General features: G+C 42.3%; 4 protein-coding genes and 1 non-coding gene across 6 annotated transcripts; 2 read left to right on the top strand and 3 right to left on the bottom strand.

Annotated features, from left to right (window-relative positions):
• Positions 1 to 578: 578 nt before the first annotated feature.
• LOC115744466 (probable inactive receptor kinase At4g23740) lies at positions 579 to 4,186 on the bottom strand. Of its 2 annotated transcripts, XM_030679684.2 has the most exons (4): positions 3,974 to 4,186; positions 3,810 to 3,897; positions 1,720 to 3,018; positions 579 to 1,524 (listed from the first exon to the last, which is right to left on the bottom strand). In XM_030679684.2, exons 3-4 carry the CDS (start codon positions 2,954 to 2,956, stop codon positions 845 to 847), a joined length of 1,917 nt encoding a protein of 638 aa, XP_030535544.1. In that variant the 5' UTR covers positions 2,957 to 3,018; positions 3,810 to 3,897; positions 3,974 to 4,186; the 3' UTR covers positions 579 to 844. The 2 variants fall into 2 exon arrangements, with proteins under 2 accessions (XP_030535544.1, XP_048137721.1); XM_048281764.1 differs by lacking the exons at positions 3,810 to 3,897; positions 3,974 to 4,186 and adding an exon at positions 3,113 to 3,580 and having other exon boundaries at positions 1,720 to 3,020.
• A 3,985-nt stretch (positions 4,187 to 8,171) lies between these two features.
• On the top strand, positions 8,172 to 8,243 carry TRNAM-CAU. The gene has a single exon. It is a non-coding gene; the product is annotated as a tRNA-Met (tRNA).
• Positions 8,244 to 8,341: 98 nt separating this feature from the next.
• LOC115744514 lies at positions 8,342 to 11,125 on the top strand. The gene is made up of 5 exons (XM_030679735.2): positions 8,342 to 8,637; positions 8,862 to 8,917; positions 10,006 to 10,167; positions 10,584 to 10,685; positions 10,837 to 11,125. Exons 1-5 carry the CDS (start codon positions 8,460 to 8,462, stop codon positions 10,969 to 10,971), a joined length of 633 nt encoding a protein of 210 aa, XP_030535595.1. The 5' UTR covers positions 8,342 to 8,459; the 3' UTR covers positions 10,972 to 11,125.
• A 516-nt stretch (positions 11,126 to 11,641) lies between these two features.
• Positions 11,642 to 16,956, bottom strand: LOC115744485 (hydroxyproline O-galactosyltransferase HPGT1). Its single transcript, XM_030679705.2, has 12 exons — positions 16,455 to 16,956; positions 16,232 to 16,295; positions 15,777 to 15,826; positions 15,444 to 15,625; positions 14,623 to 14,686; positions 14,467 to 14,539; positions 13,738 to 13,861; positions 13,436 to 13,523; positions 13,306 to 13,356; positions 12,463 to 12,534; positions 12,274 to 12,386; positions 11,642 to 12,171 (listed from the first exon to the last, which is right to left on the bottom strand). The coding sequence occupies exons 1-12, from the start codon at positions 16,565 to 16,567 to the stop codon at positions 12,149 to 12,151; spliced, it is 1,017 nt and encodes a 338-aa protein (XP_030535565.1). The 5' UTR covers positions 16,568 to 16,956; the 3' UTR covers positions 11,642 to 12,148.
• A 1,112-nt stretch (positions 16,957 to 18,068) lies between these two features.
• On the bottom strand, positions 18,069 to 20,535 carry LOC115744522. Its single transcript, XM_030679747.2, has 2 exons — positions 19,988 to 20,535; positions 18,069 to 18,358 (listed from the first exon to the last, which is right to left on the bottom strand). The coding sequence occupies exons 1-2, from the start codon at positions 20,392 to 20,394 to the stop codon at positions 18,253 to 18,255; spliced, it is 513 nt and encodes a 170-aa protein (XP_030535607.1). The 5' UTR covers positions 20,395 to 20,535; the 3' UTR covers positions 18,069 to 18,252.
• Positions 20,536 to 20,721: the final 186 nt, after the last annotated feature.

Below are 20,721 nucleotides of genomic sequence, written 5' to 3'. Positions count from 1 at the left end.
CGAAAGTAGCCCGGATTTGCTTCCGATATATTTCTGTTTATTTTTCTGCCCAAAAGGAAAACAATTACTCCACTATCAATTATTCCCGCCCAGTGGCCGGCGATGGCTCGGGACCCGCGCTCAGATTTGGGCGGGTGCCGCAGGCCCTCGCCGGCGATGGCTCGCAGGCCCTTGCCCAGTGGCCCGACCATCTGCCGAAATATTGACTTCATCTTTTAATATATGGACAATGAGTGAATCTGATCGTTCCGATCATTTTTGCTAATCATGCCGGTCAAATTAATTTCGGTTGAATTCGAAGGGAGCAGGACAAAATAAAGAATAATCAAAGATGAATGGTCCGCCAAGATGCGCTCGGAAAGTAAAAATGATAGGAACAGGAAAATAAAGGTCAAAGCGAACTTCTTTTTTTAAACCCCAAAAAAAAAAAAAATTACTTTTCTGTGGGTGGGTTGGGGGGGGGGGGACCAGCAGGGCTGCGTTTCGGCGCGTTTCTGGGGGTCGGCGTCTGCGTTTTACGCACGCGGGTTTTGAGAATTTGGAATCGAATTGAAATTTCGATTGAGGGGGGGGTCGGGTCAACAAAGCTCGAAACGGTTCTCGAATTGGCGTTGAATGCTTCAAATGTGGCGACACCGCGTCAACATGATTTCCGATTCTCGAAATTGGCGTTGACGGGTCCGAATGGGGATCCACCATGTCAACCCGATTTTCCAATTTTTCGATTTTCCCCTTGCTGGAAATTAATCGATGAAAAGCCTTCCATTCGAGATGAATTGACCAAAAAACAAACCACTATCCTGGACTGGACGACACGAGAACGGTAAACTTCGCGGGACACGTTCTAAGACTGTCGTGCGGAGGGCGACGCCGTTTCGGCACCCTCACGGGTGGGGGACGGGGCGGAAGTCGAACCGGGGGACTTGATTTCCGGGGACGGCTCAGTCGCGGTGTGCTCCCGGCGGATCTCCTCCACCTTCCTCAGCACGTCGGGCATCTTCGGCCTCTGCTCGGGCATCCTCGCCACGCAAGCCATCCCTATTTGCAGCATCTCCACCATCTCTTCCTCGATGCTGGGGTACCGCAGGAGCTCCATGTCGAACACCTCCGCCGTCCACTCCTCCCTGACCACGGAGTTCACCCACCTGACCAAGTGAATCACCTCGTCGCCGCTGCTCGTGGCGTGCATCGGGGACTTCCCCGTGAGGAGCTCCAGCAGCAGGACCCCGAAGCCGTAGACGTCCGACGCTTGCGACGGCTTCCTGCTGTCCGTCATCTCCGGGGCCCGGTAGCCGGAGATGCGCAGCAGGGGCAGGGGGATTTGGTCCATCACCGGAGCCAACGCAACATCCGACACGCAACCGAATCCCTCAGGATTCAGGAATATGTTCGAGGACTTCATGTTTCCGTGGGCAAGTTTGCCACCGTTTTGCGTGTGGATGTGAGCGATGCCTCTCGCAGTTCCGATCGCGATCTTTAGGCGAGTTTCCCAGTCCAGAGCACCCCGACGTTCGCATCGGTCGCCTGCAAATTGTAAAGAAACACGTCGAATCACTTACATCTTCAAGGAAAAACGACAATGTTGTAGCTGATCAGAATTGAAAACTTCTTTCGGGAACATTGACGTGAAGCTAAGTGAATTCATGGTGATGATCATGCACCCAGATAGTAATATCTGATCCAGGAAAAACACCATAGCAAATCAGCCGTCAAGCTTACCATGTAACAGAGACGACACGCTCCCTTCGCCGTAGAAATCGTACACGAGCAGCTTCTCGTCCTTCGAGCAGTAGTATGCCCTGAGTTGAGCGACGTTCTCATGTCTGATTCGCCCGACCATTTCCATCTGCTGCTCGAACTCTTTCCTGCCCGCACTCACCTCCTTCAGCCTCTTAACCACCATCGTGGTCGCATCCTCCAGGGCCGCCTTATAGCTCGCCCCGAACGTCCCCTTCCCAAGCACCTCGGCAGAAGCTCTCAACAAGTCCTCGAGATCGAATGTGTAGTTACAGCCCTCGAAGAACACAATCTTGTTGTCCTTTTCTTCGCTCTCAGCGACCCCTCTCTTCTTTTGAGACACTTCTTGCCGCTTCTGCGACTTCAGCAATCCTCTCCTTTTGATTCCTCCCCTCGAGCAGAACATGATCGTGAAAAGAGCGATTGCCACGACTCCGAGTAGGCAACCACCGATGACAATTCCTATAAGTGCCGGTTCGCTGAGTTTGCTGGCGTTTTTGGGTGGGCCGACGCCAGGATGTTTAGTTCGAAGAGCCGGAGGTGATGCATCATCCTCGAAGGAAACATTGTTTCCTACAAATGCCTGACTAGGGAACCTTTGAAGCGACCGAGGCACACGTCCTGCAAGGTCATTGTTGGACAAATCCAGCATCTGCAGATTGGGGAGATATAAATCGGGAATTTCTCCAGAAAGCGAGTTATTCGCCAGATCCAAAGTAGTGAGGTAGGTCGAATTGGAAATTGAAGAGGGTATGCTCCCATTGAATTCGTTGTTAGACAAATTAACAACGGTGAGGTTCGGCCAAACGGACCAATCCGAAGGCAATGGACCTGAGAAGCTGTTGCTCTGGAGATGAAGGCCAGTCAAATTCTTGAGCTTGGAAAAATCAGACGGCAATGAACCCGACATACTATTCCATCTGAGGCCCAGAATTTGAAGTGCCGATAAGCGACTCAGCGTGCTCGGCGGGATCGGACCGCTGATCCCCGCTCGAGGCAGCCGGAGGGCGATGACCCTCGATTGGTCCTTATTACACAGGACCCCAGTCCAGGACTGGCAAACAGAAGAATCCTTGTTCCAGTTGAGAGGGCGCGAGAGGGAAACATTGCCAAGGAAATCCAGTAATGCACGCTCGTCCTCTTCGGGTTTCGCCAAGACATTCGAGCAAATCGATCCCAACAAGAGAATTGTCAGAAAAACGACGAACTTCCCTTCCATTTTCAACAGTCAGTTCGCAGCAGTACTTGGAGAACAGTTAAGACTCGAAGAAGGAGCGGCTCCTGCAAGTTTGTAAGTCATCTTCATGAATTCGCTAGAAAAAAGGTAAACGAAAGGTCTACAAGCTATAAAAATGGAGACGTAGAATCTCATATTTTCATCTCATTGATGTGAAAAGTCTGACTTTGTCTCCAACTACACGCTACTTCCATGTACTCCCCCAGTTCAAAAAGCCATCATACTTTCAAGATCTGAGTCGTTCTGATTTGTCACGCGAAGCCGAACGAATCCCATTTTTTTTTTTTAATCATCTGCTAGAATTGAATACGTTTTTTTGTCTTGATTGTGGAGTTATGCTGCAATCCTTGACCTTAGACCTTCATTTTTCCTGCCTGGTCAAGCTAAGCAGGTTAGGCATGATGGACTTTTGTTCCTGAAGCAGGATGATTACAGGTTGAGGTTAGTTCAACTAAAGTCGCCAATTTTGTACTAAGAAATCAACAATCTAGAAGCTAGAATCTAACTTCAGAGCACCCCATTCTTGACTTTCCTTCATCAAACAGTCCTATAATCTTTCTGGGAATTTCACAGTGCTCAAAACGGTGGAACTGAAAAGATAACTTGAAACTTACAGAGGGTAAAACTTGAAAAAGCAGAGTTTAATTAACGAAAGAGAAGAAAAAAGAAAGCACAAGTTCGTGATGCTCAAGAGCACGAACACATCACAGCAAAGAGAACTCATTCTGCACATTCTCCAAAAGATGAAGAAAACTTTCCTGGAGCAGAGGAAAAAAGATTTATCATTTTCTATGCGTCTTTTTTCTCTGACACCACCAGATAGAAAGGAACTTACTTCTAGTCCTCCAGGCTTCTGGGAAGATTGAAGCACCTCCACGCGTCTTCCACAGCAAAAAGATGGGTCTCGTCACTCCAATCTTCATCTGTAAACGTTACCAAACAATTCTTCAAATGACGAAGAAGTCACATTCTTTCTCTCTAAAGAGAGAGAGAAATTACCAGAAGGTCGGTTCAGCAATGATGGTGGGCATGATGGCAAACGATGAGCTGTTTGTTGCTCGGAGTAGCAGCATCACATGCAAACTTCTCCTCTTCCTCTTCTTTTTTCTCTTTCCTTTCACGATCTAGACAAGAGCAAGAACATGGACGAGCTTCATAATGAGTTTTTTGGGAGCGCACGACCAGGGGACTGCATGTGGAGACAAAAGAGAGACAACGGAGAAGAAGGGAGGCCGCCATTATATAAAATAGAAGAAGCTGACAACTCTTATGCACAAATTTAGTCCCACTCCCTATGAGAGGTCTATTGCATGTGTCAGGTTAAACCTAACCCAACCTCGTCTCTGCATTCGCGCCACTTTATGCATGAAACCCTAGAATAAAGAAAGGAGAAATGATAAGAAATGATCTTGAAATTTGGCCCAACGTAAGATGCGATCCCTTGACTTTTAAAGTTATTTAACGTGGTCTTCAAATTTTAGTTCAATATGCAATGTCATTTTTGAACTTCTATTTCATTCAATGAAATCCCTGAACTTTTGATACATGTTCAGTTTAGTACATGTACTGTATGAAAGCTATTAATATTGTCATTAATCCAGAAATTAAATTGAATGTGTATCGAAAGTAGATGGATCACAGTGAACAAATTAAAAGTTTAGAAATATCATTATATGTTGAGTTAAAGTTCAAAGACCGCATTGAACAATATTAAAACTGAGAGATCACATTACATACTAAGCCAAATTTCAAGAATCATTTGCCTCGTTATCATAATGAAAGAACATGATATAAATCCACCCTAAGCTACCCATCACGCTGGATCACAACACTCCTGATGCAGACAATCCCTTGTGTGGCCAAGGGTATCTGGGCACTTGATGGCGGCGACTTCGAGTCTGCAACAGATCGTTGAAAATGGGAACAACTAGGAACTAAAAATAACGTAGGTTGCGAGAGGAATCATTTAGGGTTTGTGTCACTCGATTGATTCCCCCAGAATTTGCGTACGACTTTATCTGTGCAATATAATATGTAATGCGGTCAAATGGGCGGTTAGGGCTCGCAATAATTGTTCAAAAAAAGTATAGAGCATGGCCGCACCAGACCAGCCATGGTTTTATCAATAATTTTGTCGCGATTGTTTCGGAGGGGAAAATGAAGCAACAACTTCCCTACACGACTCCACCATTACAATATGCGCGCAGTAGAAGAGACGGACCACTACCTGCTGTGTGCACGGAATCTTATCCGATATAATTGAACGAAATGACTTATGTTGAATAAACAGAATAAGTTAGATGAAAGTTTGGATAGTCAATACCCATATGATATCTCGAAAGAACTAGAAGACACGGTGGGCGAGGCAAGGATAAAGGAGATAGTTGTCGAAAAAAGTCATAAATTTATTGCAATTGCTCCAATTTGGTCATATATTTTTTTTTTTTTTAACAATTCGATCGTTAACATTTTGCATTTGTACCGATTCAATTCGAATTAACTTGGCAAGTGACATGATTCTTCGCACTAAGAATTAGGTCATTATTTTATGAAATTGCATAGAGGGAGCTGACATGATTACTGATTTGAATATTCCGACCAACGAAGACTGTAGTTTCTTTCCTTCCAATCAAGTCTAAATCCACATGCTCAGTGTTCATAATAACAAAATGGGATTAGCGTATGCACCATTTTCCTCGGTCCTGGTCAAAACCTCCACAATCCTCGATTGGAAGTGGGAAGTCGGACCAAGAATCAAATGGCGTCTAGCACAATAAACAAGATTATCGGTCTTAATATCATCTTAACGAGTTATCGAATAAACTCTAGCAAGCCCTTTTAGTTGACTATGATTTTTTTAAGCCGGAACTATGTCGATGTGGCGTATAATTGTCTCAGCTTAGTAGCAAACATATGCCGAACTCCAATTGTCTCTTTCACCTAAGAGGTTGTGTTTGTGTTGAGTGTTAATTAACCTCTATTAAGTGCACACTAATCAAACTCCAACACGTGCCAATCTCTTGGTAATTAACTACTTTCTGTACGGGCTTGTTTTTTTTTTTTTTTAAATGAATCGATTCCGGTGGCAATAATGGAGAAAAAAATTAAAGAAAAAGTTCTGAGAGTTGACGTTCAGATTCGACAGCCCACCGAAAGGAGGGTTGAAATTCCTGGCTGAACTGGGGAGCATAATAATTTAATTACCGAAAGAATTGAAGAGACGGGAAATGTTTTTTTTTTTTTTTTTCAATCCTTCTATGACTTTGTCATTCTTATTCTCGATTGCTTATGTCGTAATTTAGAAGGATTCTTCGATTAACTTTTTCTACTTCTGCTCGGAAAACAGATTTTTAATTAGAGAAATATATTTGATAACATGATAAAATTTCTAGTTCTAGAACGTCGAGAAACTAGGCGCTGATTATCTCTTTCTGATTTTAACTTTTGAAGAGAAGTATTTTTTTTTTTAAATTTTTCGAGTAGCTCTAAAATAATTTATGGGCTAAAAGAATACTTCATGAGTAAAAAAATAAAATTGCGTAACCAAACAGTTTTTTTCTTCGGGAATTACGTTACCGAACGCAGTTTCGTTCTAGAAGTGTTGTCATGCGCAGCCTAGGCTTTTTTTTTTTTTTTTTTTGAGAGAGAGCTAATGTAATGGTTCAATAAGAGAATAATACAAAACGACATATGATTTTTAAAATCTTTCGAAAAATAAGCTTGAAAATATTTTGAAGCCGCGAGCACAAGCGCTCACGGTTGATTGCAGCCACGCGATATTCTTTATGCACCGGCGAACGTACGTGGACGTGTGGAAGGTCAAAGGAGCGGTTTAAGCTTGTCATTATTGAACGAGCCATCGCACTTTGACTTTGGTTAACAACATAATATAATCAGAACTGTATCATGCTTCATCTGCCCAATCGATTTGACTCATGACATTTCTTGCAGCACGTGCATGGTTTATTTTTAAGAAGTTTCTTTGAGTAAATTCGTACACAACTATGTCTGTTTCACCGAAAATGACTTCACACGAAAGAATACTTTTCATTAAAGGTTCGATCTTCGGATTTTTATTTGAGTCGAGGTCCGTGACAATTCGGACCGGAAGTGTCACGCGTGACCGATAAAAGAAAGACTAGAAATAGTTGTTCTAAGAAACGGGAAGTGCAAGAGCTGGAATGTTAAATTAATAATCCAAAAAGATATGTTGTTTTGTAACCGCTGATTTGAGTTTTTTTTTTCACAATAACTCAACATGGCTCATATAGCCTACACAAATTGTAACCACTCCTTACCAGTTAATTTCGAAATAAAAAGTTACAACTGCATGGCAATGATTTTCGGCTCCATTGTCCCGTCCATGACTGCATATTTTCTTATCTACGAGCAGTGACAACTCTTCAATTGTCGCTAGCGTAAATTTCAAGCTCCACGATACTCTTAGTGATTGCACTCAATCTCCTCTACAAGCCGATTGATACATCCTCAATCGGCTCCTTTATTGCTTTCAATGTCCTGCCTCGAAGACTTAGCTAAATTTACTATTGACCGCTAACTAGTCATCATCGTATGTCGGTACCAACACTTGGTCATCGATACTCACAATTATCGACAAACTTCTCTGTCGTCAACACCCCGCCATTCATGTAATCGCTCGACGCCGAATCCGTCGACTTGCACGTGCGAGTCGTGTTAGAAAAAGCCTCACATCGAGAAATTGACGTGAAGTTAAGCTGTTGTTAATATCTCGGTTAACCAACAATTCATTAGTTTAAGTTTTTGAGTGAAGGTAGGGTTAAACCGAATGTGTTGGTGGGCTCAAACTTTGAACTCTCTCTTTGCGATTTGGTGTTATCTTTCATCCGAACGAAAACGAAATGACAACACGAAGCCCCACTTCCTAGATCCATAAAGCCCCTTTTTCTTCTCGTTTCTTCTTTAGTAGATCGTCGGCATTGTAAATTATTTCATGACGCCATTCTATTATATTTTTCAATAATTTCGTATGGTACTCGAAATAAATAGGAATATAGATGTACGCACCACAAAATGTCACCCTACAACGTATACCCAATTCATCGCATGATCTGACATGTCCCTTTTGTGTTAAACCTGGTTATCTCAATTTCCATTTCTTTCGCCCGATATCCTCAGTCATTGATATATATATTCAGTGTGTAAAAAGTAACAACAAATCAGAGTGGCGCAGCGGAAGCGTGGTGGGCCCATAACCCACAGGTCCCAGGATCGAAACCTGGCTCTGATATTTCAGAGTGGCTTCCCGTCAGCCCAAATTGTTTTCCCATTTTGTTTAATTTCCGATTTTTATTGTTCGCTTTTTATTCCTTTTTTCTTTTGAGTTTTTATTTTGTTTCTTTGCGTGCCGCCATCACCCAATTTTCAGTTCGGCGTCTCCTTCCCAACGGCCCTGTCGGACCGATTCTCTTCTCCTCCTCTTCTTCTTCTTCTTCTTCTTCTTCAGATGGACAGCGATTTCCGGAACGGTGCGCAGTATCAATTGTACAGGATCGCCTCTTCAACGTCTCAGTCGCCGATGTACGGACACTCCGTGTACCCCAAGGTGGCGGCCCAGCCACACGCCTCCGCTGCCCGTCCCTCCCCCTATCACCACACCGCTCATCCTCCTCCTACCTCCTCCTGTGAGCTCGCGCGCGCCTCTCTCTGTGTTAAAGAAGCTGCCGAATCGGTTAATGTTTCTATCGACGATTTGGTTGGATTTGATGGATTAGCTTAGATTTTTTCCTTTTCGTTGTCGTTGGATGGAAATGAATCGTTCGCTTCTGTTTAGTTTTTTCTAATGTCTAGTAGCTCTTTTCCGTGCGAATCCTGACTGAACCTCTCTCTGCTTGTTTTGGCGCTTTAGCGGCAGGATTGGGCGTCAGGGTTGCTGTAAAACCAGAGTACAGGATACCTCCTCCGGTGAGTTCCATCAATATTTTTGCTACATGGTATGGTTGATGTTGTTCTGATGTGCCCTGGTCGAGGTTAGAGATCCACGGGGTACTTACTGTTGATCGTGCCAGGTTGATTTACATTTACTGTTGCTGTCCAAAATTTCCCGTGGATAAGCTTTGCGTACAACATTACGAGAAAGCTGCATGATAGGACTTGGTTTGGTTGTTTCATTCCTTGTGAATGTGCGACCATCGAAACGAACCTGGAAGTTATGCTCTCAATGATGTGGTGCCAAAAGTTGCCATCTGAAGGTCTACTTGCCAATGCATGCAAATGAAGTTATGCTCTCAATGATGGAAGTTATGGGCTTGTTGTAAAGTGAGAAGTAGATAATGTCGCCTCTTCTGCCTTCTCTACTATTCCCCTCTACACTGGCGAATGTGCTTTCACCTGTTGAAATTGGTACTGAAGACATTGTCGTTTATAAACTGGGAAGAGTTTCAACTGATTAATACTATGCTCGTAGATTGCCTGTGGAATTGTTTGTTACTTTTAGATTCTAATGAAACGACTGACGGGTGCGTATTTAAAGTCCTTAGTATGGGGATAATCTCTGCTCCTATCTTTTTGGGCATCGATTTCTCCTTTGAAGTAAACGTCTCCCACACATCTTGTCACACCAAGAAATGCAAAGTCTTGCTCATGTTTTTCATATAACCATGGAGTTTACTCTCATCTATAAAGAGTGCGACAGCGTGAGTACAGTTCTAGTCTGTTGTGCAAGACATTTTGCTAGAGCTTAGTGTCTCTCGAAGAACAGGTTGTATGCAAAGGTTGTTCTAGCCTTTTCGCTTCTGACTAAGTTCTTGGCTCCGTCCTTATTTGCATAGTAATCCGACCTCAAAAATGGATTTGCTCCGCTGAATATTTAAGAATGTGGAATTTGGACCTGCTATCTCTTCATATTCTTCTGCAGTCTGTCCTGCTTCTGTGCTAGTTGTTATTCTAGTTTGGTTCGTTCTGTAACACACACACTATATATATTGGTTTTAGACATTTAGTTGTCTCATTCTTACGTGTCAGAGTGTGTCTGAGTCTGATTCTCCTTATAACCCCATCTTTCTCCACAAGTAGGAGAGATAAGTCGAAGCAACATCCAGTTTGACTTTGACTTTGAGAGAAAAATTTTAGCTGAGGCAGAGAAAGATAGCCAGAACTGGAGCAGGCTTGCCATGGAAAATCTTCCATCACGAACCACCGAGCCAACTCAATCAGTATGCACTCCTTTTCTGCTGTTTAGCTGTATGATGTTGTTATATTATGGATGTTTCCCTCAACTGTTCTATGTTTCTGCCATAAGTAGTCAAGATGGAGGTGTGTTTGAGGTTAGGCCTGAAAAAAGCTGGTCTTTCTCATTACCTAAGTTCATGGACAGTTAAGTTTTCTTGTCAGGGAAGCTAAATAGTTGAAGAAAAAGCAATAGTCTTCTATGATCATGTAGGAATATTTTAAAAAAAAAATCAGTCTATTTGGTAGTCAGTTTTATTCCCTATATTGGATATCTGATGTTTTTGTTCTAGTGATGTCATGTTGTAATGAGTTCAACCTCTTAGACAGATGTGTTGAGAAACTTAGCTTTTTTCGCTTAACATCGGTTATTGTTTATTTATTTTTTCATATTCTAACCTAGGGTCATGGTGGCGATTCGGTTGTTAGTAAATACATTGCCTCTGGGCTTAGTCCTGAAGCTGTTTCTCTGGCAGTTGCAAATTACGGGGACACTCCTGTTAAGGTACTTTTTGTCCATCTTTCAAATTATACATGGGTGCAATTACGTAATTTAGCCGGCCACAGCATCGATATCCACCCTCTTACAGGCATGTGACAGGCGCATCCGGCATCTAATTTGACTCTTATAAATCGCTTCATATTCTGTTATCCAGGTTCGGGAATTTGTAACTGGGTACGCTCTTTTGCGGGAAATGGGGTTTTCGTCTAGCAGTGTCGCGGAAGCCTTGGTCACGTATGATAATGACACTGAAAAAGCATTGGCTCATTTCCTCAATGGATCATCTTGACGCTACCTGATGATATTCCACATACTACGGAAGCGATCTTTACTTTTCAGTCATTATGCTGCATTTTCTTAATTTATAGTCGTCCATTCATGATGAAGTTTGTCAAATTACAGGTTGACATTAATATACATCACGTGGAAAAGGATCTGATGGTTTAAAAGAAGTTATAATGGCTGAAGCATGGTCAAAACAATATCTAATGGCTCGCGTCCCAGCTTAAGTTGAGAGGACACAGTTTAGAGAGGTGCACTGTTGTGGATCTAAGCATTTTGGGATACATTGCGCTCAGGATTGCACCCATACCCGTAATAAGGATCGTCATGTACTGTCTTTTGGAACATCCGTTCCGGTTCTTCATGCCACTCATTTCTGCTCTGCCGTTTGTGGCAGACCAGCATGTCATAGCGGTCTTATTGTAATAGTCCAGTGTAAACGAGTGAAATGAAGCTCATCTCGATATCTACCCAGAGTCTTTGACTGTTTCCTATATTTCGGACCACAAGTGCCTTACAAGTGCTGCGCAGAGAGGTCTCTCTAGCAAATGTTATCAACTTGAACTCCACAATTCATTCCGCACAGAAGATGGTGGATGGTATGAAATGCCACCACGGTCCAAATACGAAGAGGGGACTTGTCAGGAACGCGTAGATTAGGTTGTTGGACAATGAACTGATCCTACAACAAGTCTGGATAGATCAGCCAGTGATCAGTTGACAGGAGCATGCCTCGAACAGACACAAGTATCACGAACTCTCTTTAATCAAGAGAATAAGCCGCCAATCATAGTACAGACATAAATATCAGGAACTCTCTTTAATCAAAGAGAGTAAGCCGTCAATCATAGTACAATCTCTCAGGGGCACGACGCTGTTAAATGGGGCTGAATCTCCTCCACCACTATAAATGAAAGAATAATGACCCATTTGTTAGTCGCTTCACTCAAAGAATACTGTTCTGCATCCCAGCATGGGACCTAATTTAGGCCTTAAGTTTTCATCTTTGAAGTCACCTTCAGCAACGAGCTGAAGTCAAAAAGGAGGGTCGCCAAATCTCCACGTCCATGCGTCACCTCTCCACCAATTAACCTAAAAGAGTCGCAGATTCCTATATGCAAAGAACTCTTGAAAGAATCGATGGGCCTTGTGTGAAGTATATCCCTGGTATCGGAAGCGAAGCATCAAACGCCCGCACAGATTGCTCCTGAAACAGAGATAAAATAATCAATTCGTGCAGTGATAATCAGCATCTCTTGTGCCCCACCCCCATAACAGGAATCCCAGAGAGAGAGAGAGAGAGAGAGACCTGTTGCCCATGATGAGCAGCAAAACTTTGCTTCATCAATATGCATGACATCAAGCCCAATAAACCAGGACCCAACGCTCACATCATCATGTGCATATGTTTGAAGTATGGATCTGCACGACAGAATTACTATGTGAATCCATCCACGCAATTGCATAGAGCTAAAAAGCAAAAGAGAAGGGAACATACCTATTTATCGATACAAATTGTGCCAAAGCTCGTGATATGACAAACAACTCCCCTGAAGCATGGCGGAAGTATCTGCATAGTTGAGAGATGAAACTTCTTACATACACATAAGGAATATGAAATACTAAGTATAAAATACAAAGGCAAACATGTGGGAATCCCCAAATAAGAAAACCTTTAAGTTGTAACCATTTTAATGCTCAGTTTTTTTTAGTGAAATCCTAATGCCTAGTCCAGGGCAGACCCAATTATGTGTCACGTTCTTCACCGAATTCTCATCTACCGAATTTCTTAATGTCACTGCAGGCTGCAGCAAAGACTTATCCCTCAAGTCTCCACTTCCTCTGGACTTCATATTCTGAAAACTTAACATTCATATGCATGTTTACTTATGTGCATATACATGCAATGACAATGTTTAATCAGCCACGAAGAAATGACGACTAACCAAACTAAGATAATTGCATTTCAAGTACAGCAAGCAGGTTGCAGGCTCTTGTGGCATCACCAGAATTTCCCTCAGAAATTCATGTAGGTTCAGTCACGAACAATTAAGTAAGTTGCTGCACCGCTATAATCGTAGTAACTCCTTGGAGCAGAGGAGCAGCAAACATCTTGCAGTGACGTCACTGTAGAGTGATATGCCACCTAGACCTAGTATGAGCATGATCAACAGGGACCAGCACAATTATCAAGGTTTATGTCTGGGATGGAATGTTTATACTTTCTGATGGACCAATGACCATTGGTTTCGAATACTTCTTAGCAAGTGGAAATATCAATGAAAAATCCTCCAGATCTAAAGTTGCGAGATATAAAGGAAATCAGCTATACAGGACTTACGATTTTTTATCACCAAATTTCCACCAGTCTGGTTCATACCATTGATGACCCCTGCAAATACTCAGCCAAAGTAAGTTAACAAAGGCAAAAGTTAAATTAACAATAAATTTATACAGGATGCTGTGCTCACCGCTCAGAGAATACTTCACCTGACTTCATGCACCCTATATAAACACGAGGCTTGTCCAAGTGAGCCGTAAGTGCAGTCAACAAGGCATCTGTTTAGAGAAGCACAACAAACGGAAATAACCTCAACATGCAATGTTATAGCAGAGGCCAAATATCTGATAAACGAATTATAGTCCAATTAGAGATGACAAATCAGCAAATTTAACATTATTTTACCAGAAACTTAAGGGGCAATGGTTGTGATCCAAGTCTATGCCATGTATACCACATTCTAAACTCTATCTACATGACAATTGAACTGACCGATATTTACATAGACATCGTCCTTCACTTTAGCATAGAACTCAGCGTCCCATGTTTCAGCAGCATGAGCAAAGAACAATTTTGCCTTCTTTGGAGTCTCCTCAGGTGCCTCAACATGATTATCCTGTTACACAGACAAATCAACAATCTTGAAATTACATCATCAGATCACGATTTATCCAAGAGGCCCACAGCAAAATCAAGGAAATGTGGATAACTCACGGAATGCATTCATGGCAATCGTGAAAAGTTTGTTTCCACAATCAGCAAAATACGGACAAACTAAAGTTTGATTTTAAAGCAAAAGTGATGCAAGCTATGTACAGGATGGTGTCAAATAAGAAAGAGAAGAAAACGATTTTCTTCATAACTATGATGAAACCAACTTGCACAAAAATATGCTCAACTTAAATGTTCTTAGTTTCATATGCTGAAAACACTCTTCTAATCAGGTTTTGGCTCTTTTCTCATCGAATATTAATTTTCTATGATTTAATAAGATGCATTTCTTCAGGTCCTGTCTACTCATTAGCACATGAGATAGCAAACAATGAATTTTGTGCCTCATAGACTTTCTTGCAGATTTCGATAACCTGCAGAAGATTTTCTCAATCAAATTGTGATAGATATGGCGATTATTTAGCTGTATAAGAGTAAACTAACAACAGTCATAGCTCAATTCGGCAATATTATTGATATGCTACTATAAATTATTGCCAAGGCACGAACAAGAATGATGAAGTCATTAGTCTGCCTGTTTTCGCTGTCGGTTGCCCCATCCAAGCTGTCTCCCTTATTTGCGCTGCAAAGTTAAAAACATACAAAGACTTTGATCAACCATCCAAGGGGAAGAATGGAATAGCTGGTAAACATGAAACCTCATACCTTCTGCCAATTACAAAACGAATGATGATGCCTTTCTCCTTCTCCAACGTTTTTAGAGCTGTACCTGTGAAGAGAAAGTATTCCATTTACAATTTGAAATAGAAGGTTAAAGCTTTCCAAATTAAGGAACAAAAAATTAAAAGCACGCAGTGTCCATGATAAATCAGATTGGTCAAGGCATCAATAAGCAAAAAGCAAACTTTGGCCTTTACGGTATGTCCTTGATACTATTAGATCATAAGCAATAGGCGTAGAGGTCGTGAATAAGGTGGGGGCTGGAGAGTACGTTAGAAAAAACTTTTGTCAAGAGCAAAAAGAGGTCACTGGTGCTACCTTGCACACCAGCTTCCCTAGAAAATATTATCTACATTCTGAACTTCTTTTCCACTACAGCTAATTATTATCCAACTTTCTATTTCCTTCAACCAAGCCTTCCCTAAACTATTTTAAATTGGTTGTATTATTGCTCAGAAGGAATTTGCCAAGTATGGCAGAAAACAATTTCGTCTCCTTAGAGCCCAGCCCCTACTTCCAATTCTCAAGAATATTCTACAACTGATCAACTAATCCTCTCTCTTAGAATATGTAGCTTATGAATCCAATTTATCATAGCATAGAATAGAGACATTCAATATGCCAGAAAGGGATAGGCAAGTAGCGACATGTCACACAAATGCTGAATAGGGCATCGACAGACTATTATCTCAAAATGGTAGGTTAAGCCTGTACATGAGTATAAAAAAAGGAGAAACTAATATAGGCATTGGATTACGTATAAATGTCAGTGAGTCTGCCAACAAGAACAAAGATTGCCACCATACCACTTCCCATCCATGCCTTCCGAATTGCATCTCTGTTGTTCTTGTGGGCAAATCCTGTAAAAATTCCTACCACAAGTAGCGGTCTTTTCTTAGAATCGTCCACTGAGTGCTTAGAGATGAAGCCCTCTTTTCTAGCTGCAGCCAACTCCATCTCTAGGGTTGATAGTTTCTTGTGTTGCTCCCTAGAAAGCAAAAGATATTTCGCAACGCTCACTGAGAAGAAATTTTCATATGATCCAAGAAACAACCAGAGGGACCTCAGGACGGGCACTGAACAGGAAACTTATTAAATGATCTTGATATGAGTCTGATGCCAATAGGCAGATACTTTACCTGCAGTTGATAATCTTCAATGTGTCGTCCACCGATATAGCAGATTGCCCCTATCACCAAGAAGACGCTGCCCAGCTTAGTCATTTTGGTCAACCCACGCTCAGAATAGAATGTACAACATTTTGAAATAGAACACACATCCATGTACAAGTCATGACAATATCTGCTGTTTTGTACTCGAATTCATGGATAATTCCTCTAAAAGAGGGGGGAAAAAAAAACAAGAACTGGAGCTAAGCAGCACCCAATTGTCAACAAGTTTTGTAAACCAAAATGTCTGGCTGTCTAAATTGTAGTCCCAAACAGTTATCCAATATACTGGAGAAAAGTCTGAATTGGCGCCAAGAAGAACATGTAAATCTATCTCTATCACACGCTGCCTAACAAAGAAGCCGAACAAAATGAACAAACCCGACTCAAATTAGAAACATTGCATAGGCTAGCAAAATACTCACCTGGCCAGTTATCTTATCGAGCTCCTTGATCAAGTCAACCCTGCTCTGCGAATCCTGCCATAGCCTAACACCGAAAACAGACTGACACATTTTCAGAAGCACGCATTGGCACACAGCACTTCAATTTGAAAAGAGCTGTAAAAAATAACAGCAGGATGCATGTCCAGCAGGCACTTAAATTCACACAGCACATTCACATGTAAACCATTTGAGCATTACGAACCGGCCAGCGACGTATAAGGAAGCGAAGGTAGCCAACATCGACAGCATCAGGCTCGAAATCCGTGACCGGAACACCATTCCCGACAACCGATGACTCGATCCCCTGCTATGCATCTTCTCCTACTTATCCGTTATCGGCGTGACGGTCGGTCCTTCAAATCCGACGAAGGAGCGGGGAAACAAAAATCAACGCCGACGGAGATCTCCGGCGTCGCCGAAAACGGGACTCGGCTCCGGTGAACGGAGATCGGGCGACGGATCAAATGCGGAATTCCAAATCGAATCGTGCGTTGGAGGTTGCTGGAATCGAGCAGAAGGAATAGAGCTGGTGGATTGTTGGGGTTTAAAATGGTAACTGCAACCTGAAAATTAAACGCTAATTCATGAGTCGACGCGTGAGCAGAAGCGATCGGCGCCAGTGTGTCGCAGTTGACGGACGCAGGAAGATTGGAATTGGACCTCCGTTGAAGCTGTTGGCCGGTCGTCGTCAAAGGTTGGGAGTCGCTAAACGGTTCTAGTGCGGTTGTTTTTGGTGCGGCCCAATTTGTTGTGGGCTTTCCCAGTTGTGAGGCCCAAGTAGATTGGGCCTCAGAAATTTTCTCCCGGGCCAGAATCTCGACATAATGAAATTACCAATCGAATAGTTCAACTAACTCGAAACTTATAGGGTTTATACCAAAAAAAACCTCAAATTGGTATACTTATGATAAATTTACTCCAAAATATTTTTTTGATCACGAAAAATTTCAAACGGGTACAATTGTGATAAATTTACCCCAAACTATTTTTTTGACCACCAAAAACCCTAAACTAGTATACTTGTGACAAATTTATCCTAAACTAATTTTTTTGACTATAAAAAATCCTAAACTCATATACCTGTGACAAATTTACTCTCGGTTAAATTAGGTTAATACCACGAAAAATTCCAAATTGATACACTTGCTACAAATAGAGGGTAAAAATCTAAATTGGTACACCCATCAAATGTCACGTGCTATATAATTTAGTACTTTAACAGTTAGATATAACGAAAATTAACGGAGGGTAAATTTGCCACAAATGTATCAGTTTAAAGTAAATTTATCACAAATGTACCAGTTTGAAATTTTTAATGGTTAAAAAAATAATTTGGAGTAAGTTTATCACAAGTGTACCGGTTTGGAGTTTTCCGTGGAATTAATCCAAACTTATACAAGTTGATGCACTCCGGCCAATTTTTTTTCATCAAGCTAAGACTTATGGATGCTTGAATGTATCCACGTACGAGAAACATAATGAGAGAGAGAGAGACAAGAAATAGATGTCGACATAATCTTTTAGAATCGTTTGCGGTTTCTCTTGGCTATATAATTCATCTAGGGGAGATTAATAAACCCCAAGCGATGATGGAGATGTAAACAGTTCCAATAATGACCTCCCAGCGTGATCTACCGTCACATGCTACGACGAAGTTTGTCTTCATTTCGACCGGCATACGGCAATCTTCTCACCAGCAGAATTGATACGTGAAGTGGTTTCCACCGTATGATTGTATTGAAAAGTTCATAAATGATGCAACCGCATTATGTTGGTTCATATTGGAACTTCACCTTGCAAAAGGAGCAATTATTCGACAATTGAAAGTGAGAAGGGCATTCAAAAATCACATGGACTGTCAATACAGGGTGCATGAACAATCTCCATGCAAAAACCGGAAGATGCTGAGATTTCAATACTTCTAGCTGATTGTGCTCCTTCTCCTTTGTAGGTCACTCTGTCCAAACCGATAGGACCACGACCAAGAAGGGAGCTTGTTCTTAAGGACCCCCAAGAATAGCATTCTCAATATCTTCTCTACTCAATGCATAGCTGAATCTTCTCTCCACATCTTTTTCAAGGTTTCCTGGTCCACTTTTTAGGTATCTGCAAAGAATGTGAAATTCTAACTATAAGGAGGCATCGTGGAGGTTCAAAGAAAATCGATCATCTATCAAATGCAATGATGCACGAGGCTTTTGGTCTATTTCATTTCAAAAAACCAAAAGAAGGAACTGCATTCCAAACAAAGTGTGTCACCAAATGTATCATGCAACACTTACACCACCACATGATCTATTGGATTATTCACCATCAGCAAGCCATGTGATACCCTTGTTACACAGCACGCCTTTTCCCAATATGCATTTCCCAGAGCAAAGAATAGCGCCTTTTCTCTCTAATCTTGATGAAGTAGGGAAAGGGTAGTCTACGAGTGACTGAAAGTTAAGGTTCGTTTTTCGCGCAAAAGAAAGCCCTACCTTTCTTTGTGCAACTAATGTCACTCCCTCTAGGAAAGCATGACAAGAAACACCCAAGAGGAGGGGAGCATTCAGTAGCCATGTTTGTTAGATGCATATCGACATGTGTGATTCAAACATATATTTTATTAGCTGAGGAGAGAGGAAAAATCACTGAGGAAATAGATTCAATTAGCTCATGCGAACTCATCAAGAATTACAAATATGAACAGCAAAACTAAGGAAGAACCAGACTAGAAAGGAACTGATCAACCAATTTACAAGCTCTAAATATTTTTCCACGGAAATTATTTCAAGCAACCACATTTAAGTTATAGAGAGCCAAACAACGTTTTATTTTTGGTTGTTACGGATCTACTGCTATAACTCTTGACAAATTATCCAGAAAGAAAAGAGGGAGAACTGCCTGCTGAGCAACACTATGCAGTTCAAACAAGCAAAACCTCTCAAGCAAATAAAGATTTTCCTAGTGTAAGCCACATATCATCATATCAGAACAGAAAGCCAGTCTCGTGATGCCAGTTTAATAAATACACAGCAACTGGCAATTTCCAGGGGTATTCGGTTCATGAAGTGGCTAATGAGATGCGATAACGTCTCTTTCAGATCTCTAATTCTCTTTTTGTTAGTTTCTTGGGAGACAACCCTTCTTGTTCTCTGTTCAGGATCCGTCTTCTTATTGATTGGCCAGTGGGGAATACATAAACCTTCATGATCAATCTCTCATCCAGGTACTTAATAAGTTGATATCTCTATGACCCGAATTGAATGGCAATGGGCTGTTCAAGTAATCTCCAGCTAGACAGATTCTAGGAACTCAAAACAACTAAGTTGACGAATTAACTCAAAACTTTGGGCTGTTCAATTGATCCCCATTCAATGGAACTTGTGTAACTAAGTGGCCTCAAGATAAAAAAAGGACAATCTTTGTGTAGAACCTGCCCATAAAGCAACAGTGATAGGGTACAAAGCACGTGTACCTCCTAAGAATGTAGGACAGGTAACCCCAATCGCAGGTACTACTATCTGCGAATATGGATTGGACGTTTCACAATGCCAAACCTAATCTCAATCATTAGACCGAGAACTAGTGTCTACATAGCTACGTCACGTAGAAGAACACACAACGCGAGACATAAACACAAGCACGTGGCCCGCATTAAATGCACCGAAAGAAATCACAATCCCACGAACTCGGACAAGCACTAAAGCTCCTTCGCGTAAGAGGACAGAGGAATCGAATCTCCAATGTTACCTTATATAAAGATCGGTGACGTCAAGAGAGAGCTGCGCGTGCCACTCGGGAAGCTCAATCGACCAAACGGCACGGTCCTCTTTGCCCTGAAAGAACCCTAGGTTCCTCAACCAGGCCTCGATGCAAGGCAAGCTGTGAGAGTAAAGCGGCTTGGTCTTGTCCGGGAGCCGCTTGAGCCACTCGTCCTCTTCCGGGGCAGAGAGCTCCGCTTCCTCCGGCGACGACTTCGAGAAGGTCACGGTCAGGGCCCGAAGCCTCCTGGAGCAGACATACAAGCGCGAACATCGAGGGGATTTGAGCGGATTGGAGAAGAAGGAAGCTGATGGATGTTTCGGAGATGGAGAAGAGGTGCTTGTCGAGGGATTGGCGTGAGTTGGAGCGACCTTTGAAGGTGAAAGCGCGATCATCGTCTTCGAACTTCGCTGAGTTTTGTACGGGATCCGCGTGAGCTCGGCTGTGGCGGAGCTGCGGAGATTCGGAGTGGCAGTGACGACGACGAGTGAGCGAGTCGGAGTGAGAATTGAGTTGGGAGGTGCAAGAACTCGTTATCTTCTGCGTCTCTGTTTCTTTTTTTTTTTTGGTCGGAACTTCGTCTCTGCTTCGAGAGAGTATTTTCTCGCTTGTGCTTCGTGCGGGCTCACGTGACATGATTTGAGATCACGTGCGCCAAGTGGGAAGTAAGAACTTTTCGAAATTAAATGGGTGGACCGTGGACTCGGGCCGGAAAAGTTGGG

Source organism: Rhodamnia argentea, chromosome 7 (assembly GCF_020921035.1).
Source record: "Rhodamnia argentea isolate NSW1041297 chromosome 7, ASM2092103v1, whole genome shotgun sequence".
Classification (NCBI taxonomy): Eukaryota; Viridiplantae; Streptophyta; class Magnoliopsida; order Myrtales; family Myrtaceae; genus Rhodamnia; species Rhodamnia argentea.
The sequence above is the reverse complement of the archived record's forward strand: the minus strand, read 5'-3'. Positions and strand labels throughout refer to the sequence as shown.